At 33.4% G+C, this 26,232-nt stretch overlaps 1 protein-coding gene across 2 annotated transcripts; it reads right to left on the bottom strand.

The window, feature by feature from the left end:
• Positions 1-776: 776 nt before the first annotated feature.
• Positions 777-25,744, bottom strand: LOC136027146 (pseudouridylate synthase TRUB1-like). Of its 2 annotated transcripts, XM_065704124.1 has the most exons (6): positions 25,589-25,744; positions 14,934-15,032; positions 13,231-13,368; positions 6,558-6,678; positions 5,403-5,548; positions 777-2,539 (listed from the first exon to the last, which is right to left on the bottom strand). In XM_065704124.1, the coding sequence occupies exons 1-6, from the start codon at positions 25,716-25,718 to the stop codon at positions 2,346-2,348; spliced, it is 828 nt and encodes a 275-aa protein (XP_065560196.1). In that variant the 5' UTR covers positions 25,719-25,744; the 3' UTR covers positions 777-2,345. The 2 variants fall into 2 exon arrangements, with proteins under 2 accessions (XP_065560196.1, XP_065560197.1); XM_065704125.1 differs by lacking the exon at positions 14,934-15,032.
• Between the last annotated feature and the right edge of the window lie 488 nt (positions 25,745-26,232).

Here is a 26,232-nt window from a genome sequence, read left to right as displayed (position 1 = left end):
AGACTGGTTAAGTTTACTTTCCCAAATTAACTTTTCGATCAGAACTCACTGGAAATGCCGAATTTGCTGCGACTGTTCGTTACTTAGAAGATCAGGGACTTACGCATTTTTGGAACAATTTGTAACTCGGTCAGAATTAAAGTTAAGCCGGTTTCGAACCATCTACTTGACTTATTTTCAGAAAAAAGGGGACCTATACTCTCTTGTCAAAACGCCACGGTTATACAATTTTTGGCTACGGTGATTGCACTGGTGCTGTCTTCGTTTTGATCTGACACCATTTCCTCGAAGTTTCAAGCTATCTTTTGAAATTCCCATAAAGTTGTTTTCGCAATTAGCTTTCGCCATTAATATTGATCGAAATAATAGTCACAATTCCTGAATTAGTATCAAATGGTAATTCTTCATCACTTGACATTTTTTTCAAAACGTATTTTCAAATTTTTGGTTACTATGAACTAGTGTTCACTCTTTATTGTATTACGCGAGATATTTGTTGGTAACTGCAGCGTTTTCTTCAAGTCATACATTATCTAGGTTATCATACATTATCAAGTCAATACATTATACATTGTTATTAGCTTGGCACTTAAGATTTGTGCATAGGACTTTCGAACTCTACTTTAGGTCGGCTAAAAAAAAAAAAAAAAAAAAAAAATGGAAACTGCTCCTAAAAAAGAAAAAAAATTACCAAAAAAATTTCCAGAACATTTCCATGTAGATAAATTGTTATTACTGAAAATCTCTATCAAAACATGACATAGAAACTGTACAACTAGAAACAACAAATTATTTATTAATACAGGAGTTGTACCAATGACGGAAAAGCTAGGCAAAAAAATCCAGAATGTACAAAACTGCTAAATGCAAATAATGATTTTCTACAATCTACATTACAAAAAATAGAAATAAAAATTAAAAAGAAAACAATTGAAAAATCAGCATGCCCAAGGCTAAGGTGCTAGGGAGCAAAGTTTTCCAAAAGAATTGATAGTTTTAAATAATTGACTAACATATTTTAATTGAAAAATTACATGTATTTGAAGCAACAAAGAATGTTATAAAAAACCTTTGAAGAATGTTGATTTTAATTAAGCGTACTTTTGGAAGCGATGCTTCAACATAATTTTAATTAATTTCTTAAGACAAATGACCATAATTAGTAAACCACTTAGGTATCCATGTCTCGATGAGAGAAAAAAGGAAAAAAGAATACAGTGGGCTTAATGGCTTTTTGGTCAATTTAATCACGCGAAGATATTGCGCAGATTAAATGATTTTACTCTGAGAAAAACACAATTTTAAATGATGTCACTATTATAACTCTCATCAAGTAATGGATAATCGAAAAACAGAGTTTACGTCTTTGTGAATGTCTTTACTTTGTATTTGAAATAGCCCAATTCTGAGGACCGAATTGTGGACTTAATGTAAGACAACATTACACCAGATAGATGATTGATTTGAAAATTTTAATAAAATATTTTTTAATGCTTATTTTTTATTGAATCACAGTGTATGTAAAACAATATTAATGGCCAGCAAGTTAACTTTATCTTTTCTCCACGCCTATAGAATGTTTGCAATTCAGCAATCTTTTTCTGAAAGCAATAATTTAGTAGACTGCATCATATTTTCTTTGATAATTTTGACTTCACTTTTTCATCACATAAAATGTAATCTTCGCTTTTTATCTTTATGCACGCTACCGTCAAATTTTGGTTACAGAGAAGAATTGCCTTGATTTATAGGATTTTAACAGAGACAATTCGACCACTATAATTCAAGGGCTCCTTATCCCACGACATATAAATCTAATAAGAAGCAAAAATTGCATAGTCACTGCAGAGTATGGCAGCATGAAAATAGACAGCATGACAAATAAATTTCTATTCAAATATTAATTTATCAAGGATTTCGAGTCTGCATTACCAGTCACCATTTTCAGTTTTGTGCAAGGTTTGATGGTGACAAGTTAGGCTAAGTATTTAACCCGTTTCTGAGATTTATAGCCTAATTTAACCTAAAATAGCCCCACCAATCTATAAATTTTACCATCAACGCTTTTACATGACTGAAAAAGCTGATTCGCAAAGCTAATTGAATCCATGCATAGAAAAAGGAACTTGGGATATTCCCCGGTGAATGTCGACATTAATCAGATTTCGGATATTCACAGAAACACTGACACACACACACACACACACACACACACACACACACACACACACAAACACACACAAACACACACATATATATATATATATATATATATATATATATATATATATATATATATATATATATATATATATATATATATATATATATATATATAAATCATCCTACCAATCATCTATTCTCTTTCTATATGTGCTAAACACAGAGTCAAGATACTTTTTAACCTTCCAAGCATGACGTTGTATACTGTCGTTGACATTCCCCACCGTCCACTGATGCTCTTGTAAACAATCTGATAGTGTAAATGGTCCTTGGGAGGTCCTTAATAATTCACTGGTGTGTGCACATGTGCCGAGACCTGTAATATAAGTTAAGTTAAGAGATTAACTACTCTGTTAATAATGTAATGTGCATCTTTTCAGCTGGCTCCAGCACCTGATAGTACTTATTCCTTTAGATTCTAGAGGTCTGGCATGTAGAAATAATAGGAAATGTCTTTAATTAAATTTTTTTTTTGTAGTCACTACTTCTGTTTTGTGCATCAGTAATTACTGTTGGTATAAACCGTCGACAGCAATTAGAAAGATGGAAACAAGCCACTAAAGTTACTTTCAGGGCTGAAAAATGTATTTATTTGGTTATTTACCAGATATAATGAAAAAATTGCATCAACCCTCAATACAATAAAAAATAAGTTTGTTTGCATTGCATGCCGCTTCTATCAGAAGTTTTGACAGAACAGAGCTTTCATTCAAACCGCGTAGTTTTCAGGGAAAAGTTGATGATGATCCAATCATTAAAGTAGAAAAAAAGATTTGAGTTTATATTGAGTTGAAGGTCTGACTGTAAAATATATAAATAGGTGATTAGCTCAGGAAAACGATGTAATCAGTTTTATCTATATTCAGAGGTCTTTAAAACTTACATTCACTTTTATTATATTATTCTCTGAGGTCTTGGCTAAGATAGATAATCATAAAATGAGCAATTTATATAATCCACTTACAGGTAAATGGACAACCTCAAAAACTTTCCCGGTGGAAAAAATACAAAAGATTCCCTGAATCTCCCATTCCGTCATTGATCATTATTAATCTCATTACCCAAGACGGTCGAGTTTTGCAGTTGGTATTTTGGCCGAGACCGATATGAGGCATAATGAATATTGCGGATAAGTGGTAAATTATTCAGGCCAAAGAAACTTCAATGCTATTGCTATTACCAAATTCCACCAGAGAAGCGTCAAGTATTCTTTATCACTAAGGAAATAGCAATGTGTCTTCTGAAATTTTTAATCTGTGAGGTTTAAGGGCCTAAAATGAAGCCCTTTGGTCCGATTAATCCTAAGTATCTTCCTCGCTTCTTTCAAAGATTTTCAATCTGTATGAAAGAAAGACTGAAAATGATGCCCCAGGGTCAGTATTCTCTTTTTTCTTTCGTTTTGATAGGAAGTGAATATAGCTATAAATGAACTTTCAATCAGCCATAAGAGGACAAGCCTTGGGCCTGCCACACAGTTCTTTTTAAAAGTGCAAAGCTTATTTTCTATTACGGGGGGGGGGTAATTGCGACAAAAATAGCTGTTATTCCCTCATTGCTTATTCTTTGTATTTCAGAAATCTTTCTGTAAATTGGTATCAAAGTAGTTACAGGTTTCAATTTGTAAAGATATTGTCCAAAGGAACCAAAAACAATCGCTAGACATAGTTTCAAATTGGATGCGCGTAAACAAACTACAAGTTTGCGGCACGTTTCCTAGGAAACGTGTTGGGAACATGTCAGCAATTTTATCACAGACCAGCGGAATACTTAGAAAACTTACACACTTTGTCCCGCATCGCATTTTAAAATTGTTTCATTTCTTTGTAATACATCTGTACATTTTATATTTCTCTTCGGTATGGTTAGGGACGTTTCCGTCACTAATGAATCAAATTCGAGTTCTCCAAAATAATGCGATTCGTTTACTCTGCAATAGAAACTATAGTAATTATGTGAGGTTGGAGCATGGAAGACAAAAATTTACCAGATGCTGGCTTACAGGATTTTTATCCCGTATTTATGTTTAAGTACAACATTAATAAATTACCTTTATTCTTCTCCGGCATGTTTAGGTCTGATTGCCAAAATTACAATCCACTCGAACAAGCAAGGTGCTGTCTGCTCCAATTGTCATCACTACAAGCTCTAAGTTCTCCTTTATTTATCGAGGAATAAAATCATGGAACAGTAATGATAAGACAATTAATAACAAAAACGTTTGGAAGATTTTAGAACAAAAATTAAGGAAAAAATGGATTCTAATCATGGGTTTTAAGTTGTTATTTGTCATTATATATATATATATATATATATATATATATATATATATATATATATATATATATATATATATATATATATATATATATTTATATATATATATATATATATATGTATGTATGTATATATATGTATATATATATATATATATATATATATATATATATATATATATATATATATATATATATATATGAATTTTGTTAAGTTTTATTTTTATTATTAAACTTAACTAACTAACTAATACTCGTAGAGTCTACAGTAGGGAAGGCACATCGTAACAGAAAACACAACATTGCTAAAGGTACCAAGGACAATGGAACTGAAATTTCATTTGTTGGATTTGTAGAAACCAAAACAACCATATATTTTAAAGGTCCTCCGTATGCAGTTATTGTGCTTGTTGATAGCGGGCACCAACTAAAAAATAAAAATAAATACCAGACCTAAACAGACTGATATAACCACCAGACATGGCACCAAGCAACTTAAGAAGGTGTTCCTTTCCTTTGAAGGTGTGGTTTTCTTTGGGGATAAAGTCACAGTTAATGTTTGAATTTTCACGGGCTAGAAGTAATGCCAAATTTAATAATTCGTTTCACTTATTTATTTTCGAGGTTCAACGTGGTAAGACTAGTGAAAACGTGGTGCTGCTCTAATACTCATAATTTTGTAAAATCTTAAAGAAACTCTTAGAAAATAGTGGATATCAGGTGTAAATAGACACAAAATAGGTCCAGGGGGAAAAGATATTTTATTTTGATGCCCTTGGTACTTTAAAGGTTGAAACCGTCAAATAGCTTGAAGTTCGGCTGTTCACATTGCTGAAAAGAAAGGGAGAGAAAGAGGAAAAGAAAAAAGGGGGGAGATGGAGGTACATAGTAAAAAAAAATACTAACCTCTCCCAATATCGCGAATAAGGCTTCGAACATAAAATCCTCCACCACACTGAACACGAATTTCAAATTTAGGAGCTGTAAAAGAAGTACATTCAACTGACTCAGCGTATACTTCTCTTGGTTCTATGTCAACATTTTGTCCAAGCCTAAAAGCAAACTTAAATTTGGCCTATGCAAGATAATTTTTGTTATTGCAGTCATTATTTCATCACATTTTGTAAGTTACCCCCCCCCCTTGGAATATGTTTCGAATAGGTCAGGTAACAGTACAATTCATTCATATCTCTACAAGTTCACTAAATAACGGCTTCAACTCTTCCCTCCAAGGGCCCAAAATTCAAGATTAGCTCAAAATAATCAAAACTTGGCTTTTCCAAATTTCGACCCTGAAAGCCAGAAATTCAAAAGAGGAAGCTGTAACTCCATTAAATGTATGATATAAGAGAAAGATACTGAATTTTATTTAGTGCTCTCTACTAATGCGTTATGTGTAGTCGAGACTTTTAATATAATGCGCAATATAGCTTGCTATTACTTTTCATGTTTTTACTATTTTTCAGACTGAAATTTTGGGACAGCCACTTCACTCAGAATGACTGAGAATTCACAGAACGACTGACAAATTTGGTACTAAAAGGCGGCAAGTTCTGATATGAAAAATTCAATTATGTACTCAATTTTTCATTTAACTTCTAAATTACAATCCAATATTATAGTTTTTAAGCAAAAGTTTAAAAAAAAAATAGACACATGCCCCAACAAATAATCTGCGTTGAAAACATATCAATTAAAAACGAGCAGTTTTTGAAGATCATTTTTTTTTATTTAAAAAGGTAAGAAAAGACATCATAACTTAGATTAAGCAAAAATAGTCACATAAGCCAAATTTAAAACGAACAGAGATAACTGGAAATTACAGCTGGACCACCAACCCTCTCAAACACTAACAACACCATAAGCTTATTTTGTAATTTACCCAAAATAACCCCAGTTGCAGTAGTATATATATATATATATATATATATATATATATATATATATATATATATATATATATATATATATATATATATATATATATATATATATATATAAATTATCTATCTTTTCTACAACACCTACGATTGAGAATAAATTTATTTTCTTTTTACTAACCTGGCGAGATCAGAAGCTCTTTTACCACATACTTTTAAAGATGAATAAAGAGGTGGTTTCTGCCATATATAACCTTTGTAGTCTTTCAGGCATCGCTCCAGTTTATCTAGCGTGATATGATCTAGAAAAAGATACAATTGAAATAGCAAAATATCAGCGGCTATTGACTATAGATATAATTTTCCTAATTTTTTTTTTACAATATACTTGATTATAAATAAAGAAAATCAACTTTGGATCCACCATGGTCTAAATGGAGATCAAAACCGTAGATTCATGATAATGTTTGAATGGATGAAGAAATATTAAACAGGAAATGAAGTTTTCTAAATAGGGTTGGTAGTTTACTTGAATGCGACAAACATATGTGCTTCAAAGGTGGAGGCAATAGCCCCCCTTCCCTTCTTGTAAACCATTGACGATAAGCATTAAATAGTCCTGACCTTATAGTCTGCTTATGCCATGGGTCCACTAATGGGCTTTCTGTAGCATTTATTCTTTTTTTTTCTTTTTATTCCTCTATAAATGTTACTTTAGAGGTATATATTTTTTTGGATATTTTTCTTCAGTAAAATAAGACAAAATACGATGAAAATGCTGGGTCACAGAAGCAGCTGCTGGCATAGAAATCAGAGACGCCATAATAACCTACTCTAACCGACTAGAATTATATTTGATTTTTTCATAGTTGAAGAAAGTTTGTAGAACTAGGAAGATAAATGTAAGAACCAAGATTAGAATATTGGAAACTACAGTGATGACAGTGGTCAAGTATGGTTCCTAAGCATGTGTACTCCAAGAAACAAGGAAAATTTTCTAGATGTTTACCGGAGATATTGTCTATGGATTTTTTTGGGTACTCAACTGACTGACCGCATCTCAAACAATAGGCTGGGCAAACAGTGGTTGTTCAATCCCATTTTTAAGGCTATTAAATAAAAAAAAACAAGTTTTTTTAACTGAAAGTAAGGAGCAAAATTAAAACTTAAAACGAACAGAAATTAATTCGTATATGAAAGGGGCTGCTTCTTCATCAACGCCCCGCTCTTGACGCTAAAGTTTGACTCTTTCTCTCAACTCTTCTTTTTAAAACAGTAAAAATCTTTAGCGTAAAGAGCGGGGCGTTGGTGAGGAAGCAGCCCCTATCATATACGAAGTAATTTCTGTTCGTTTTAAGTTTTAATTTTGCTCCTTACTTTCAGTTAAAAAAACTTGTTTTTTTTAATTTAATTTCTGAACGTTTTTCAATCAATGCATGTTTTGATTTTGGCTCTCCGCAGAGAAATAATTAAAACGAAATTTGCATATTTATTATTTTTTTTTGCTAAATGGCTTTCTCATGATTTTGATCGAATGATTTTGAGAAAAAAGAGCGGGGGAGGAAGCCTAGTTACCCTCCGATTTTTCGGTTAATTAAGATAAAGGCAACTAGAACTTTTAATTTTTTACGAATCTTTTTTTTAGTAAAAGATATACGTAACTTATAAATTAGCTTACGTAAAGAAGTTTTGTATTCTCATGTTTTTATTACATATATGAGGGGGTTCAACCCCTCGTCAGTACCTCGCTCTTTTCACTAAAGCTTAAATTTTGTCCCAATTCATTAAGAATGACCCCTGAATCACCAAAGCCGTAAAATAAATAGTTGAAATTACTAAAAGTACTTTAGCGTAAAGAGCGGGGTATTAGGAGGAGGTGAGCCCCTCATATGGGTAATAATTTCTGTTCGTTTTAAGTTTTAATGCTGCTCTTTACTTCCAGCTGAGAAAAACTTTTTCATATTTCTTTTTTCATTGTTTTTTTTTAATAATGCTAGTAAATCCTGCGCTCCCTTCATGGAAATTTTCTTCCACCATGACAAATTCCTCGATGGAAAGCTCCCCCAGCCTATCCCCCTATTCTCAACCCCTCCCCCCAACCAAAAAATCCTACTGAAAACGCCTGCACACTTCCCAATAACCATTACTATATGTAAGCACTGGTCAAAGTTTGTAACTTGTAGCCCCTCCCACGGGGACTGTGGGGGAGTAAGTCGTCCCCAAAGACACAGTTATAATGTTTTTCGACTACGCTGAATAAAATGGCTATCTCAGAATTTTTATCCGTTGACTTTGGAAAATTAATTAGCGTGGGAGGGGGCCTAGGTGCCCTCCAATTTTTTTGGTCACTTAAAAAGGGCACTAGAGCTTTTCATTTCCGTTAGAATGAGCCCTCTCGCAACATTCTAGGACAACTGGGTCGATACGATCACCCGTGAAAAAATAAAAAAATAAATAAATAAACACGCATCCGTGATCTGCCTTCTGGCAAAAAATACAAAATTCCACATTTTTGTAGATAGGAGCTTGAAACTTCTACAGTAAGGTTCTCTGATACGCTCAATCTGATGGTGTGATTTTCGTTAAGATTCTATGACTTTTAGGGGGTGTTTCCCCCTATTTTCTAAAATAACGCAAATTTTCTCAGGCTCGTAACTTTTGATCGTTAAGACTGAACTTGATGAAACTTCTATATTTAAAATCAGCATTAAAATGCAATTCTTTTTATGTAGCTATTAATATCAAAAATTCCATTTTTTAGAGTTTTGATTACTATTGAGCCGGGTCGCTCCTTACTACAGTTCTTTACCACGAACTGTTTGATAATGAGAGAAAGGTTGAGATGGCTAGGGCATGTTCCGTGCAAGAAGGATACATATTGCCAAAGATGTCCTTTTCGACCAACCGTCTATGGCTTCACGAAAAGCAGGTCTTCAGTTGGGGTGGAGAACGTCGTAAGGAAAGATTGAAGGAAAATGTGAATTTCTTGAAAGGGTGTAAAGAGGGAGGCTTTAAATAGACTGGAATGGAGGAGGAGCGTGCATAGTTGAGTCAGCCTTTTCTGTCTTTTTTTTAGGTGTTTGTGCTGTTGCATTGGTGATTTCTTCTTTCATTATATTATTCCAGGTTGGATCCAGTGCTGATGGAAAAATTTTGTTTAGTTTTCTCCCCGACAGATCTTTACCCTGGTCAAGGTTTTTAACCTGATATTGTTAATTATTGGTGAGATGGCACATAAGCAGTTTTTTTTTTTTTTTTTTTTTTATTGACCTTGGCGAGATTTTTGGACTTCGATTGCTGGATTTCGATTTGGATAATGGCTTGACTCGGATTTATTTTTAAAATTTTAATGCAACAAAACACAAATATTAGCCTCGGAACTCGGAACGATTTTTCGAAAGTTAGTAAGTGTAAGTCGTTGTTTTCTTTGCCAAGATTATTTCATCCCACGGATTTCTGTTAAGAGTACATTGTACAATACGAATTTTGCATGCAAGTTACGTGGTAATGTTAATTGTAAAACAACTAATGTAATTTACCTATAAGAATGTAATAAATGCTGCCTACAATATGTGGGGGAAAAAACTAATAATATATATAATGTGTTCCATATCAGATATAACTATCACAATTTTAGAAAATTAGGAGTTAGAAAATTTAAATAAAGAAGAGAAGAATAATAGACTACACAAACAGGAGGATTTCTGGATCCATTCAGAGAATGAAAATTTAATTGAAAAAACTGATGAAATACTTTCAAAAAAATTAATATTAGAATTAATGACAATGATAAAAAGTTCCCTTTCCTGTATTGGACTGTATAATTTCATAAGAATTCCCCTAAACCACGGTTTATTGCTGGAGCAGTTAGATGTCCAACCCGCATTGCTACTACTGAGCAATTTCATTTTAAAGTAAATTATAAATTAACTTAAAACCTATTGTTCTGGTATTAAAAAATTTTCAAATTTTAATCCATACTGGAGTGTTAATAATTCACTGCAGGTGATAGACTCTTTAACAATGGTTTCAGCTAGAAGAATTGAGTCTTTCGATTTTGCGACTATGTATACTAATCTATCACTTAGTGTAGTGTTAGAAAATGTTACAAAACCACGCAGTTAGATGAAAATCAACCTGGACAGCGAGAGTCAAAACTGAAAATGATAGCGATGATGATTGAGTTTGGAATTTTGACTTGGATAAGGTCATCAATGCCTACCAGATTTTAGTTAAAAAACAAAGGTTCGGCGACATGTATTTCATAGTGACGAAAGACAAGCCAAGGTAAAACAAACCAAACAACTTAAAAGTGATACCGATGATAAAAAAAAAAACGACGTTGAAAGGACTATCGCTTCGCAGTTGCAACATCTTTTCCACAAAAATAGTAATTTAGCGCTTCTGTTCAAAACAGCAATCGAATTGATGCCTACTGATACGCAACTATCAACGAAGTGGCAATCGTTATGGCCGGTGATCAGTTCTTACCTCGAGATAATATTCTTTATAGGCGAAACAATCAGTTGACAAGAATTGCTTAAACTCATCGATGCTACGATGCCCTACAATATCCTATCATTTTTTGGGATGGAGCCGACAGCTATCACTTTAATATTAAATTGATAAATCGAGCCACTAGCAAAGAAATGGATAAGAAATGCAGCGCAATGAAATATTAAGCCTATAGATTAATGGTTCGTCATCTATTACATTTACATATAATCCATCTTGGGATTACATACAACAGCTTTTACATCCTGGACAATCGCCGGTTCATAGACATGACATTACGGCCCGTGTCTTCCGGCAAAAGTTGCTCTCCTTCATCTCCGACAGAGTTATGGGAGAAATACAAATCGCAAATGGCCGAGAATATACTCCAACGAATACGGCTAGAAAGGTCAGATATGACCTTGGACTTTACAACAGAAATTTATAGCTGCACTTTAGTTATGATTGAAGATTTGTGCTTATCTATTGCAAACAAACTTCTCAAGCATTTGGGAATGCCTTCACCCAATCGTACTGCTTCTATTTCTACATGTGTAACATGGGATCGTGAACAAAGTTACAACACAATTGATCTATTGTCGTATGTTACAGACCGGGACACCGGGACACAAGGAATATAAATGACGACCGGGGCACTCAAAGAGAAATTACAGACCGGGACACCAGGACACAAATGACAAACGGGATACAGGGAATATAAATGACGACCGGGACATTCAAAGAGAAATTACAGACCGAGACACCGGGACACAAATGACGACCGGGACACAGGGAATGTAAATGACGACCGGGACATAGGGAAAACAACTACAACGGGGACGCCGGAAGGGCTCATGGGGGATATATAAATGACGACGGGGACACAGGGAATATTCGATTAGCAATTACCATCAACAAAGCCCAAGGGCAATCATTAGAAAAATGCGGTATAGATCTGAATACGGATTGTTTTCCCATGGACAATTATATGTTGCATGTTCAAGAGTCGGTAAACCTGACAATCTATTTATATGCACAGACAATGGGACAGCGAAGAATATTGTATATTCGCAAGTTTTATGTAGTTAAAATCATATATATATCTATCTATATTCACAGGTGGGACACAGGGACACAACTACAATGGCGCGTAACACCAACAGCTAGTATATATATATATATATATATATATATATATATATATATATATATATATATATATATATATATATATATAGACAATGATAAAAATTAGTTGTTTATTAGTCTACAAAACTAAATTCATTGTTACAAGCATACTAATATTGAAACAAAATTTCCATTTGAGTAGTAGCCTATTTGGGCTTTTATAATACATATTAAAAAAAAACACTAAAAAAAATATTTTTCTTACGAGTAATCAGCATGTATGTATGAACTCTCTTTTCGAAAATAGAACTTTTGAAAAAGTTTGCTCCCTCACTTGTGGGAAGAAGTAGTCCCCATAAACCATTGATGAGACACAGTTACTTTCGGACTTCAATTTTTGGACTTCGCAAGGTATTTAGGGTTTTCTTTTACAATTCCAATCTAACTATATATTCGCTGAAGAGTAGTATTACAACCTTTCGTTAGCCTTGTCATCACTAATCTTAAAAACTATATATTCCAAGTTTTTCAAGCTAAGTCTGTATTTCAAATAGGTTTAAGGTTGAATCGATCCAATTTATTACAGAACAGAAAGGTAGAAGGGTGTTCTATACTACCCTTTGTTCCTAATCTTAATACTTTTACACATATTTTTGAGTTTTGCTGTCCCTTCTTAGCTCCATATTCCTTATTTTTATTCTTTTGGAACCGCCGTTACTTTAGAGCTTTAATGTATTTGGACAACTTTTTTCAAACTAATTATTTAATTTGACTGATACATTTAGTGTATTAAATTTTTTATTTATTTCTTAGTTTTTTTGTGCTGATTTTAATTTTTCTGATTCACTTTTAATGTTGTTACAGAGAAATATATATATTTGCTTTTCTTTTTTTTCACTTCTTAATTTTTTTCACACAAAGAATGCAACTTTGGCAAAGATGGCTTATGAAACCAATTTTTAAAACAAAGCGTCAGCTTGCCATATCAAGGCAAAAACATTCTTTTATTTAGTCTGTCAGTTATCCCGTTTATTTAGAGTTCAGTCTCAAGAATTCCCCTCCCTTTATCTTGCTGGGTTTGCATCTGTTTGCATGTATGACTTTATAGTAAGTCGAGTTGAGCGCAAAATCACTTTATACTTCAAAAAGACTTATTTTAAACCTAATTTAATTTTAATTCAAGGCCTCACTTAATACAGATCCAACAAATAGGTAGAGAAAATGAAAATCACCATATGGCATTTCTTTTAAAGCTTTGCCTGAAGCATTATCAGTATCAGTCTCTACTCCAAGTATGGCAACTGCATGGTAGCTCTTTGTTCCACTTAAAAGAGCAGGTAATGATCTACATGAATGAAAAGTAGCAACAACTAGAAAAAAGAATTGAATACAAATTAGTAAACGAGATCGATAAGACTACACTGAGTAGCTCCAGCATTCAAAATATGCAATGAAAGCTGTTTTAAATTATGATGTAAAAAAATATGCACTTTGATATGTCTTTCTTATTGACAATCTAGATTCTTGCTTTCACGATGCAAAATGTCAAAATCAATAAAACGATATTTTCTATTAATAAAGATATTTTTAAGATTACTGATTATTTTCTTGGAATTGTTTAGCACAAATACCTATTAAAATTGGAAAAGCTGGATAATTCTTTGTTTCTTTAATGTATCAGTTGTATTTTTCTTGCTTAATCAAACTTTAGAAAACTTATTATTTTTTTTACTAAATAGCAAGAATTTGAATTATTATGTTTGCCAGCCTTATTTGATAGTTTTCTTTTCCAAGGAACACAAAACACAATTGTTAAATTACAAAAAAAAACTTTCATAACCAGATTCTTAATGAAAGTCATAACTATTAGCCTCACCACAGCTATTATTTTTGCATTTTTTGTTTTTAATCAGTTACAAAAAGTCAATACAAGAAAAAACGAAATTCATTGCTTTTGATTAAAACTATTCTACAATTTTCCAAGTAGACTGTTAATTAAAAAACTTTTTTGCTTACAACAGTGTGGCATTAACAGTTTAAAATATATTATTGAACATCTAAGGACACCATTACTGGTATCCATCTACAGGCATAAAATTCTTATACTACAAAGGTCCAATAAATTTCCAAAAAAACGCAGTACTATTTTGAAAAAAACTCTTTTTATTCATGAAAATCACAGTTGTTGTGTATTTTACTAATAAAAGAGAAAAGAAATCCCAAATTTGGAGGATTTGGCCGAAAAGCTTACTTTGTTAGAATAAACCCTAATGAAAGAACCTGCGATTGTTCTTTTTAGATGAGCTGTGCAAAGAAAGGGAGACCTGAACATTTTTCAGTTAGAATATACAAGCAAAATTAATTACTTGATTAATTGCATGCAACGTTCCAAGAAAAAGATAGCATAAGGTCACCTATTTAGCTTCTCAACAAGTATTCTAAGAAGTGTTTTTGTTCTTTTTTTCGGCTAGAAGATTCAAAAACAGTGTAGTGTATGCAGACAAAATATCAGGGTACGTATAGGTGAAGGGAGCAGTGCCTTCTCCACACCTCTTTTCCTGAGACTTACTGGTATTGAAATATCAGCAATTTTGTATTATTAGGCCACTATTCACAAACATTTTTGGGAACGAGATATCTGCCTAGGAAGATTTCTTCTCCTGTGTGGAGATTAAGCAAGTAGCATAGGCTAGTGTTGCTTTTTTATCATAAGAAAAACCATTAAAAGAAAAGAGAACATACAATACAGATTATAGAAAGTAGAAATATTTGGTGTCCAATAGTAAAATATTTTTGGGTTGACAATAAGGTAAACAGGGATAAATACAATACAAAGAATCATACAAACAAATAAAAAAGTTGAAGGCCTGGTAAAAAAAAAACAAACAACCTAGCAATCTACAGATATGTACTTTATTATATTGGATTGACATACCTAAAACCCCTTCAGCATCAATATCAAGGACACCACCATGTCCAAGTTTGAGATGATTACAAAAATCTTCCTCATTTATCTTGCCTTGTGAGAGTAAATCTGTAAGTATTACAAATGCACTGTGGTAAGTCATATCTGCACTCATGTAAAACTAAAACCATATGAGACATGAGAGAATTCCAGTAAGAAACACTTTATGTTGATTTATTAAACAAATACATAGGCTAAGATGGAGGGATTTCACCAGAAACAGTCGCAAAAATATCTTCGACTCCCCCCAAAAACATCCTCTCATTATCCTATCAAGTGTTTGACCTATGTTTATAACAGTCAAAAAACTGGAAACACATTTTAGCAGCTGATTACCCAAGTATTTCTCAAAAAATCAATTCTGAACATGATGTCCATTCTGCTTCATACACTTCTAACAACGCGAAGCGAAGGAGTGGCGCACATCCTGAACCTGTCCATGACAAGCGTTGATGACAAGACCTGTGCACACCGCACCATCCATGACATGACGTAGACACCATCAATGACATACCAAACACGGTACCATTTAATCCACCTGTTTTGCAAGATTCCATCAAAAAAGGATCTAACATTGCGATGGTAGTGTGGAGGTTCCCCATCTTGATGAAAATAAGACTCTTCCTGTCCGAAATCCTCTCTCATGCTTGACATAACAGATTGTTGCAGCAAATTAAAGCAAATAGGACCAGTCACAATAACATCAAAAAGAAAGGTCTAATTAATCCATGAAAAGATAAGCCACACCACACGTAATTACTAGTAAATTATCATAGTGTTTTACCATAACATGTTGATTTTCGGCTCCCCAGTAGGTGTAATTGTGTCTGCTAATCAAAACATTTAATTTGTATGTGGCCTCATCACTTAGCTCAATCTTTGTGGGAAGTTAGCATCTTTGTTACATCATTCTGTGTACAATTCACACAGCTGTACTCTTTGGTATGGATAATCATCATTAATAGCATGGAACAATCTAGGACTGTAACTTCTACATGTGGGAGGGATGATTTTAAAATGCCTGCTTCACGACTAGCTTACCACTAAGACTTTCCTGGACTTTGTTGAAACGTTTCCAGTTATCTTTCTTCTTTTGTGGGGCATGTTAATGCACATGGTTTACCAAAACACCTCTTGAGCACTTACTGAACAAATAAGTCAGTTTCAAACTTATCTCTATTTCATGTGATGGTAACTTGTGTTGGTCATTCTTTGTTACACTCCCTCCTTTATTGTCTTTGCTCTTCTATTGCGTTTTCATACGTCTAGTAGCATCTTGAAAATGATTTTCATTTCTTCAAAGTCATTTCTGGCTGCAGCCTGGAAGTCAGTCTGGCCGACATTCACTGGTCAATGCCCGAAATTGCCTTTTCTCTGCTTGGATTCAATCAACTTTGCAAGTCAGCTTTTTCAATCTTATACAAATTATGATGGTAAAATTTAAAGTTAGGTTAGATTATGTTAGTTTATGTTAAATCTGATTAGATATCAGAAATGCCTAATCTAAGCTGACCTAACCAAACCTGTCATCATCAAACCTTGCATAAAATTGAAAAAGTTGACTGGCAACACTGACTAAATTCAAGGAGACAAAAAAATGTATTCCAAGCATTCACCAGTGAGTGTCAACATTCACAAGTGAATGTCAACATTCACAAGTGAATGTCAATATTCACCAACTTCAGAACATTCATGGTAACATATATTCTGAAAATAACTGAATTATTGGTATGGCTATGCAACAGGCTTGTATGTATTGATTCTCATTCTCACTTATCTTGCAGTCATAGACAATTAAGCCTCTTCTTGATGTCATGGCGGGACCATAGGTTTGATAAAACCACCATGGGAAACATAAAAATTATTCCATAAACTTGTTACCTGTTTAGATCGTTTTATTGGCCAAAAATTTCAATATGCCAGTTAAGAAAAAATATACCTGATTTCAAAACAGGCCCCAGCATTGGCATGTGGTAGACTTATATATATTGATTCATGTTGTTAAACAACAAAGAGAGATAAACTCCGCGAAAAAAAAAATTCAAACAAGACTGCAGCCAGTAGAGAGAAAAGGGATGAAAGACTAAAATAACGTGGATATTTTGCCTGTATCTAAACTAGGCATCCTCAGCACAAGATAAAAAAAAGTTAACTAAAAACAAATAAAACCACCACCAATAAAAAAAAGTTGCTACCATATTAATGAGTAAATACTGGGGTGACAAGCTAAAAAAAAAAAAAAATTAAAAGCTATGCATGGCTGAACCAAAGAACCCATAAAGTTAAAGTCTTTTATCATTATAAAGATAATATAAAGATATGAGATAGTTACTTTTATTATTCTCTGAAGTTTGTTTCTTACTATTCCAAATAAGAAAAAGCCACAGGCTTTTACCTGTTTGTGATTTTTATATTGATGAGGGTTGCAGCAGTATCATTAGTCATGATGGTGGGTGTCATGCATTACAGTAAAGAGCAAACAGTAAAAGCCGTAATAACTGAATATTACCATCTAGTAAAGTACAACTTATAGTAGAGAGCCAACTTAGAATCCTTATTTCAGCAGTAGATACAACCTAGTAAATAATAGGTGGAGAGAGCTGTAGCTGCAGGCTTGTTAAAGGTTAACTGCTAGCCATAGTAACCCAAAGAAAGCGGTTTAATTCCTTTAAAATGTCTGTTTAATTCCTTCTAAAAAGTAGCGTTTCTGGGGTTTAGTGCCCTATTTGACTTACTCGGCTGCCTAATTCTGTGAGTGTCGTCTCTTACTAAGTAAGAAAAAGCTGTAAGACTTTTCCTGTTCATAATTTGAGGATAAAAAAGAGGATTGGTATTTTTTATACTGGCCCATGTTTCTTTTGTAGTGTTTTATGTATCATAGGTCTAATCCCAGTAATTTGATTTCATCAAGTTAATTTTGTTGCATTGAAAACTATAAGCTTACTGGTGTTTATTCTATTGTTTCTCTCTTTTCATGCTATAGGTGGATTTAACCTAATAGAAAATAAAACTTCTTTTAAAATTTGCAGGTGTTTCTCTTGTTTCAATTAAAAAATAAAAATTTTTTATAAGACACCTTAAATATATTTGCAGTTTACATAATAGCTTCAGATATTTGGAACTGAGAACTAACATAAAATAACACGTATTAAATTTTTTTTTTAGTTACTTATAAGTTCAGTTCAAGATTATGTTGGCACATGATATGATTGCAATACTGATTTGTATAAAAATGACATAACTCACATAATTTTTTTGCGAAAATTAAGGCTCTTAAAAATTTTCCCAAATTTCTGACCTATCTAGATCGTTTTTTTAGGCTGATAGAAATAGCAAGGATTGAACTTTCTGGAGAGAATTTTACAGAGGAGAAGTATATTTTATATTGGAGGACCTTTCCATGGAGTAGTTTCTGCAAGGGGAGGGAATTTTTCACAGAGGATGAGCAAGATTTGCTGGCATTATTTGAAAAATGGCCAGAAATTAATTTTTTTCAAGCAAAAGTAAGGAGCAACATTAAAATTCAATTCCAATATTTTGGAACAACTACTGAAACACAATGGTCAATAAATTAGAGTAGGAAGCTCTTTCAACAGTGCTAAAAAGCATAGCATAAAGAACAAGGTATTGAGCAGGGGAGCAACCCCTCTGTACAGGGAATAATTTATGTTTGTTTTGAATTTTAATATTGCTCCTTGCTTTCAGTTCATTATTGTATTTAATTTCGTAAAAAGTGATGTAAATATCAAAGGCATTCAAAAATTTACCAGAGGCAGCGCAATAGCGCTGCCTGAGCAAAGAACAATGTTGGCGCAATGTGTTATTATTATTATTATTATTTTTGGTTGTTTTAGACCAGAGCACTTTATATCAAAGTATTTGTTGTAGAAACTTTGAAAAGAACTCATTTGATTTGAAATTGAAAGGGCTAATGCCCTTTTTGATAATCGAAAGTCATTGGAGGACAGCTAACACACACCCCCCCCCTGCGCCCACCATTCCCCCAAACACATTCAGTCAAAATTTTGAGATAGCCATTTTGTTCAGTATAGTTGAAAGGACTTGAAATTATGTCTTTGAGGATGACAACCTCCTATAGCTCTCAGCACAAAGGTTGTGAGTTCTGCTCTGGGGGCATTTGAGGTTTTTTATAGCAAGTGTTGTAGAAACTACAAAAAAGCCTCATTCAATTGGAAACTGAGAGGGCTGAGAGGGCCCACCAAAGCCATCATTCCCCAAAACACTTCTGATAAAATTTTTCATACAGCCATTTTGTTTAACATAGCTGACAGGTAGGGAAATTCCATCTTCTGAGGAAAACACCCCCCCCCAAAACCCTCAGGGCAAAGGTTGTAAGTTATGCCTTTGGGGCATGTAAAGTTTTTACAGAAACCGTTGTAAAGACTTTAAAGAGGGCTCATTCGATTGGAAATTGAGAGAACTAGTGCCCTTTTAATTAGTCAAAAGTGATCAGAGGGCAAATGCCCCCGCTATCATTTCACCAAATATTTCCAATCTAAATTTTGGGATATAAATTTTGTTCAACGTAGTTGAAAGATCAGGAAATTATGTCTCTGAGGATGACAACCCCCCCCCCCTCAGCCCTCATGGCAAGGGTTGTAAATTATGCCCTGGGGGCATATCAGGTTTTCATAGAAAGCACGGTTGTATAAACTTTGGATGGGGCTCATTAATTGGTAATCAGAAGCTCTAGTTTCCTTTTTAAAAGTCAAAGTGATCAGAGGACAGCTAAACCTTCCCCCTATAACACACTCATGTTATAGTGTCCTAAAAAGTATCTAATAGAAATTTTGAGATAGCCTTTTAATAAAAAAAAGTCCAAATATCATATAACAAAGCTTTTGGTAGTTAAGACACCCCCCCCCCAGCCTGAGGGCAAGGGTTGCAAATTATGACCTTGGGGGGCATCTAAGGTTTTTATGGAAGGGATAGTTGTATAAACATCAGAGGAGGCTCATTTGGTTGATCATTGGGAAGTTCTAATTCCCTTTTAAGAGTCAAAAGTGACAGGGGGCAGCTAGCTCCCCCTTGACTACCCCTCTTCACTAAACAAATCTGATCAACATTGTGAGATGGCAATATTGCTCAAAATAGTCTGAAGAACATATAACAATGCCTTTAGGGTTGACACAGCACCCCAGTGCTCTGGGGATAGGGTTGTAAGTCATGCCATGTGGGCATTTAAGGCTTTTATAGAGTTATTTAGGGTTTTTTACAGGTGGTCATATAAACTTGAGATGGGGCTCATTTGATTTGAAATTGGAAGTTAAAGTAACCTTCGTAAGAGTCAAAGTGATTTGAGAGGAACCAGCAGCCCTCCCTCTCCACACTCATCATTTCCCTTAACACCTATCAAAATGTGGAGATAAAAATTTTGGTCATCATAGTTGAAGGTCCAGAAATTATGTCTCAATGCAAGGGTTGCGAGTTATGCCCTGGGGGCATATAAGGTTCCTATAGAAAATGTGGTCATATATGCTTTGGAGGGGACTCATTGGATTGGTAATCAGAAGTTCTAGTGACTTCTTTAAAAGTCAAAGTGATCAGAGTAGAGCCCTCCCCTCCCCCCACACACAAACATGTCATGTTTTCCTGAGATGTGTCCAATAGAAATTTTGAGGCAGTTATTTTATTTAAAATAATCTAATGATCTAATAATAAGGATTGCAGGGTTGATACAAACCACCTGAGCCTGAGGGCAAGGATTGTAAGTTATGCCCCATGGGAATTTGAGGTTCTTATGGAAGGGATGGTTGCATATATTTTAGAGGTGGCTGATCATTTGGTTGAAATTGGAAGTTCTATTGCCCTTTTAAGAGTCATTAGCTGAGATCAACCAACCTCCCTCAACTTCCCCTCTTTTCACCAAACATGTCTGATTTAAATTATGCAATGGCAATCTTGTTTAAAATAGTCCAAACACCATTTAACAATGCCTCCAGGAATGGCACAACCCTGCCCTCCCCAGAGCCCTGGGGCAATGCATGTTTGATTTATACTTTCCCAAAATATAAAGGGCATTAGGATGAGTCGTTCAGGAAATGTGGCATTTTTGAAAAAAAAATACAAATGAATGTGCATTATCAGTTTAATATACATATGCTCATATTTATTCCTTAATAGGTTAATCATATTTGATTTATTTAAGTTATAAAAGAGAAAACATTCCAAAAAAATTCAGTAAAGTGCAAATTGTGTTCTGGCCTTGGGAAAGCATAGGAGTTTTGAGCCCTATTAATATAAATTTCTACTCGTTTTAGTTATGAAAAAGTAATTTCTGCTGATTTTGAGTTTCATTTATTTTTCAATGCTGATTTGTGGTAGTTTTATGCTTGATGGATTGTTTCATTTCATTTTTGGTTTACTGGAGTTCTTTACTTTTCTTTGAAAAACTTATTTTGTGGAAAAAGTTGTTTTAATCAATTTATGGAAAGAGCTAGCAGTTACATGTTTCATCATTTCTGTGCTTAAAATTTTTTGGTCAACCTTAGCTGACTTAAGCTTAGAACTTAATAGCATTTTCTTTTTCTGGCTTTTTTTATACTTTTTCCTTTTGTCTGTTTACTTTTCCTTTTTTGGAACATAATTTAAGTTCAGGACTAGCTAAATTCTAATATCAATACTCCAAACATCTTGACTGAATTGTTTTTGAGCAGGCTAGCAAAGACAGTTCAGCTTTGCATTTGACATCATCAATGTATAGAAAGGTTTCAGATCATTAGCACATTCACCAAAATCAGTTAAACTTGGAAAGCAAATAAGGGCACCAGGCCTCCTTGAAAGTGCCTTCTTTCTAGTAGTTTTTAGAGATAAATTAAAAATATTACACACCTTTCTTAAACAAAAGTTAAATAATCAATTAAAGACATAGCCTTGCATTGTAAAATATAATATCTACTAAGAAAATCTGGTAAATTTACAGTTTCCAAAACAATTTAGTTACATTGGAATTGAACAAATGACTTGATACTTTATTTATGCTCTTTCATAATTCAATAATTGCTTCTGGAAGAAACTACCATTGGAGTCCTCAAAGGGGTCAAAACTGCCCATAACAACCAAAAGCTTGAAATTTGCTCCAAAGAGCTGGTAAATTTGCAGTTTCTAGAACAATTTAGATAGGATTAAAGTGAACAAATGACATAATACTTTATTTATCCTCTTTCATAATTCAATAATTGCTTCTACAGGAAATTACCAGTTGAGTCCTTAAAGGGCTCCAAACAGTCCATAATAACCAAGAGTTTGAAAAAATGTTTCTGAAAAATTATCTAGTCAGAAAAAAATGCCATTTGAAGCTGATCAAATGATGGTAATTATTATTTTCCTTTGTCTTAATTGTAGATGTTATTTTGAAAACAAGTTTGCAGAAATACTTCAAAAGAGCTCTAAAAAATGATGTCAGTTTAACTGTGAGGCCCATTTTTAAGGCGTTTCAGGCTCTTTTGAAAAATTATACATTTTTTTTTTTCAAAACAACATTTTACTATTATGACTAAGGATAATAATAAATATCATTCCTTAATAAGCTGCAAATGACAATTTTTCAGAAACATGTTTTTAAACTTTTGGTTACTATGGACTGTTACCTTTTGGGACCCAATCAAGGGCTCAAAATGGAATTTCCCCCAGAAACAATTATTAAAACTATGAAAGAGCAAGCTCTAAAATTTGTTGTGTTACAAAATTGGAAACAGCAAAAGAAAAGAAATTGGAAATAATATTAGGCTACCTATGGGCCTGATTCAATAGGCCTACTGTGGCTGATAGTTTTCGAAGAAGATACTTGATGCATAATATTGATACCATTGAGTCCCAAAGAAAAAAGGAATTATAGAAAACAATTTTCAAGGACAAGAAATTGTAATTGCCTGGAGATAAGGAAACATGAGGAAGAAAACAATATTTGCTTCATAATATGCAGGATAATCATAGTAAACACATTTTGCATACTTTACCCTTACCCTGTAATGAACAAATATATAGCTCTGATTATATATTTTTTAAAGCATTATGGCACCTGTAACTTGTTTTTTTTTCAGCTTTTGTATTGTCATAGTTGATTCAGTTTATAAGTACATAGGCTGATACAACCAAGATGAATTCTGAGAATAGACAGGAAATATATTATTTTGTCTATTAATTTGCACACCAGGGGCCAGTGGCGTCGTTGGGGGAGGGGGGGTCAAGGAGGGACAGTTGCCCCTGCAATAATTTGGAAAAAACAATGGTTTAATAAGTAGCTTTAAAAATATTGCTTGTTTTAAGTGTCAAATTTGCTCTTTACTTTGAACAGATCATTGTTCTTAATTAATCCATGTTTTTAACATGAGAAAAATAAAAGACAAGAAAAAGAGGGGTACACTACCCTTCATAATATGTTCAACATTAATATTATTTTCAAATATACCATCTTTGAAACCTTGTCATCAAGAAAAATGCAAGTCTGGTTAATGGTAAAATTGAAAAATGTTCTATGCTGCTTGTTTGGCCTTATTTGCTTGGGTCAATTTTTTCCCCTGATTTTTAAGGTGATTTACTTCCTAAAATCTATCAGTCCCAGATTAGATTCTCTTGCTTTAAAATATTCAAAAGTGGATATGAATGAACCCTCAATATCTGCAAATAGAATAAAAATGGAAGCATTGAAGGTATACAGTGAAAATAATTTCCTGAATGAAAAAGAAAATAAGACTTTTTACTGATATTTGTGCTATAACTAGATTGGTCAAATCAGTTGTAATTTGGCCATGGAATTTGGTAAAGAGGGATCCACTCTCATTGCTATTTAATTGTTTTCCTGACTTTTTGATACTTTGTCTTTTCTATATGTTTCTTTTAACCAGCTCAGAAAAAAAAAATTGACATAAATGTACAAAGAATTATGAATGAAACAAGTTGCATTTTACACAACACCAATGCTACTTGTGGGACATTTATCTCTGCATTATCATGCTGTACAAAATGTCTACTGAGAAATAGAATTAAGTGAATTGAAAAATAATATGTATATTTATCTCACAGTTAAGAAATTGTATGTGCTTGCATAAGTGATACTGGCCCATTCTCTGTTTCTATTTTATCAGTTTTATCATGGAGCACTAGAAGACCAAGCTTAGCTTATATGGGAATTTAAAAAAATTAAAAACAAAATTCAGTGTAACCCCTTTCTGAAAATGCAACACCCTTATTTACACAAGAAAGGTTTATGTGTAATTTTTACAGAACTGTTTTTTTTTCTTTTTGTAAACATACAAAGGAGAAGGATATTTCAAATTCTAGGAGCCAATTTTCCTTCCAATTAGCATCCCTAGCAATTTATGACTTATTTAAAGTCTCTGCAGTAATAATGACAAGAACTACTCAGATTTTCTGGATGTTTTTTTGTCAAACCATGCCTAATAATTTCAACTTGATTTTTTTGAATGCTTTCAAATTTGAAATTTCAGTTGCTATTTTAAATTTGGGGAATATGTCATGATATAATGCTGCAAAATCTGTTGTAATACTTTGACCTGTCCTTTATCTTTACTTAGACACAGCTACTGTGCTGCCTATGATTTTTGTTCTGGCTTTATGTGGCCCACTGACATCAATGCTATTTTTTAATATGAATATGCAAACTCATAATCAAACCAACCCCTCATCAATTTAATCAATAAAATGAAATAAAATTTATCAATAAAATGTAAATTTAACAAAAAAATCATAAATAATATATCAACAAATCACATAGGCTATATTAAAGTTTACCACAACAAATTAAATCTTAGAGAGTCAAAATCCATTCAAAATTACAACCAAGTGAATAGATTGATACCTTGGACTATTAAAATAGAGCTTGGTTCAATTATGAGACTGAACATTCAGTGCTGGACATAGGGGCTGGGGGAAGTAGAGAGGGATATGTACTGCAGCATTAGTGATGCTGTGTAGGCCTATACAACAAAAAACTGAGTGTATAAAACATTCACCTTCACACAAACATAAGCTTGTTCATGCTATACTACTGTCATTGCTTAGCAGCTCATTGCTGACAATTTTAGTAAAAGTCAAGCATCAGACTAAATATTTATGACTGTTTATTTTTATAATGTACTGTGTAGGCCTAATGCTTTTAAATGCACCAAGTAGCATGTTTGTTAAAATAGCTACTTTAAATTCACTACTGCTTGAATAGTATCTATTCTAATTCTACCCCCTCAATAAAGATGCTGTAGCTACTCCTCTGTCAGGGGGGTTGGGGGTAAAGCATAGCTGGGCTGCCCATAAAATGTGTTAACTATGGTTATTCTGTATATTATGAAGTAAGAATTGTTTTCTTAACATATTTTTCATCCTCCAGGTAGATATCTAGGCAAATACCCAAGAAATAACTGAGCAGTGAACAAGATAATTATGTGTACTAGCCAGGAACATGTAGTCTTACACAACTTCTTTAAAAAAAATTGTGATCCATAAACTTAATTATTCACCAGAAATCTTAATTGAAAAATTTATGACCAACACAAAAAGCACCTAAACAGGCTGCACAAAGGTAGACCTAGGCCTATGGAAAATGTTCTACTATTCCAGCAGAGATATTTAATTATTGCAAGATGTACCTTGCTTAAGGTTTTCTTTCAGTTCCTCTAAAGTTTTGGCTGAAGTCCTGCCTACTTTTTTGAATATGGGAAATATTCCAGCTAAAATATGTTTCTCAAAGACCTTGTGGGAAACTTTCAAATTCTTCATTTTATTTAACGTTGCAATAAAACTTCTTAGGGCAATCTTATGGAAAATTTTGTGGTCAGATTTCGCCACTAAACGGGAGTCACACAAAAGACTTCTTCCGGCCATCCAGTTGTTAGCAAACAATGTTAGCTTATTGTTTTTATTAAGATAGTGGAAACAGAATTGTTAGGTGACAAAAAAAAATGTTAGCTTACAAGTTTCAGAACCTTAATAACTGTGTGGGAAATTCAAAGAATGCAAGCTATTAAATGATGCTCGAAAAATGCAAGGGTATTTTGTGAAGCCAAGAGGTCCTCAAGGCAGCAACAAATAATTGGTAAATACCTTGGTCGAGTCAGAACCAACTGTAAAATTTTTCTCAAGCAGATATAAAGTTTTAGTTTAACACTTGTTTTGTAAAATTATTTATCCAATTCTTATCAAAGCTTAATTGAGAAATGTTAGTGGCCCTGAACAAAAATCATTCTGGAAAATTATAGCCTAGTAAACGACAAAGCATTTGCAGGGGATTCTG

Source organism: Artemia franciscana, chromosome 5, assembly GCF_032884065.1.
Source record: "Artemia franciscana chromosome 5, ASM3288406v1, whole genome shotgun sequence".
NCBI lineage: Eukaryota > Metazoa > Arthropoda > Branchiopoda > Anostraca > Artemiidae > Artemia > Artemia franciscana.
Note: the sequence above shows the minus strand (reverse complement) of the source record. Positions and strands in the feature narration are given on the sequence as shown.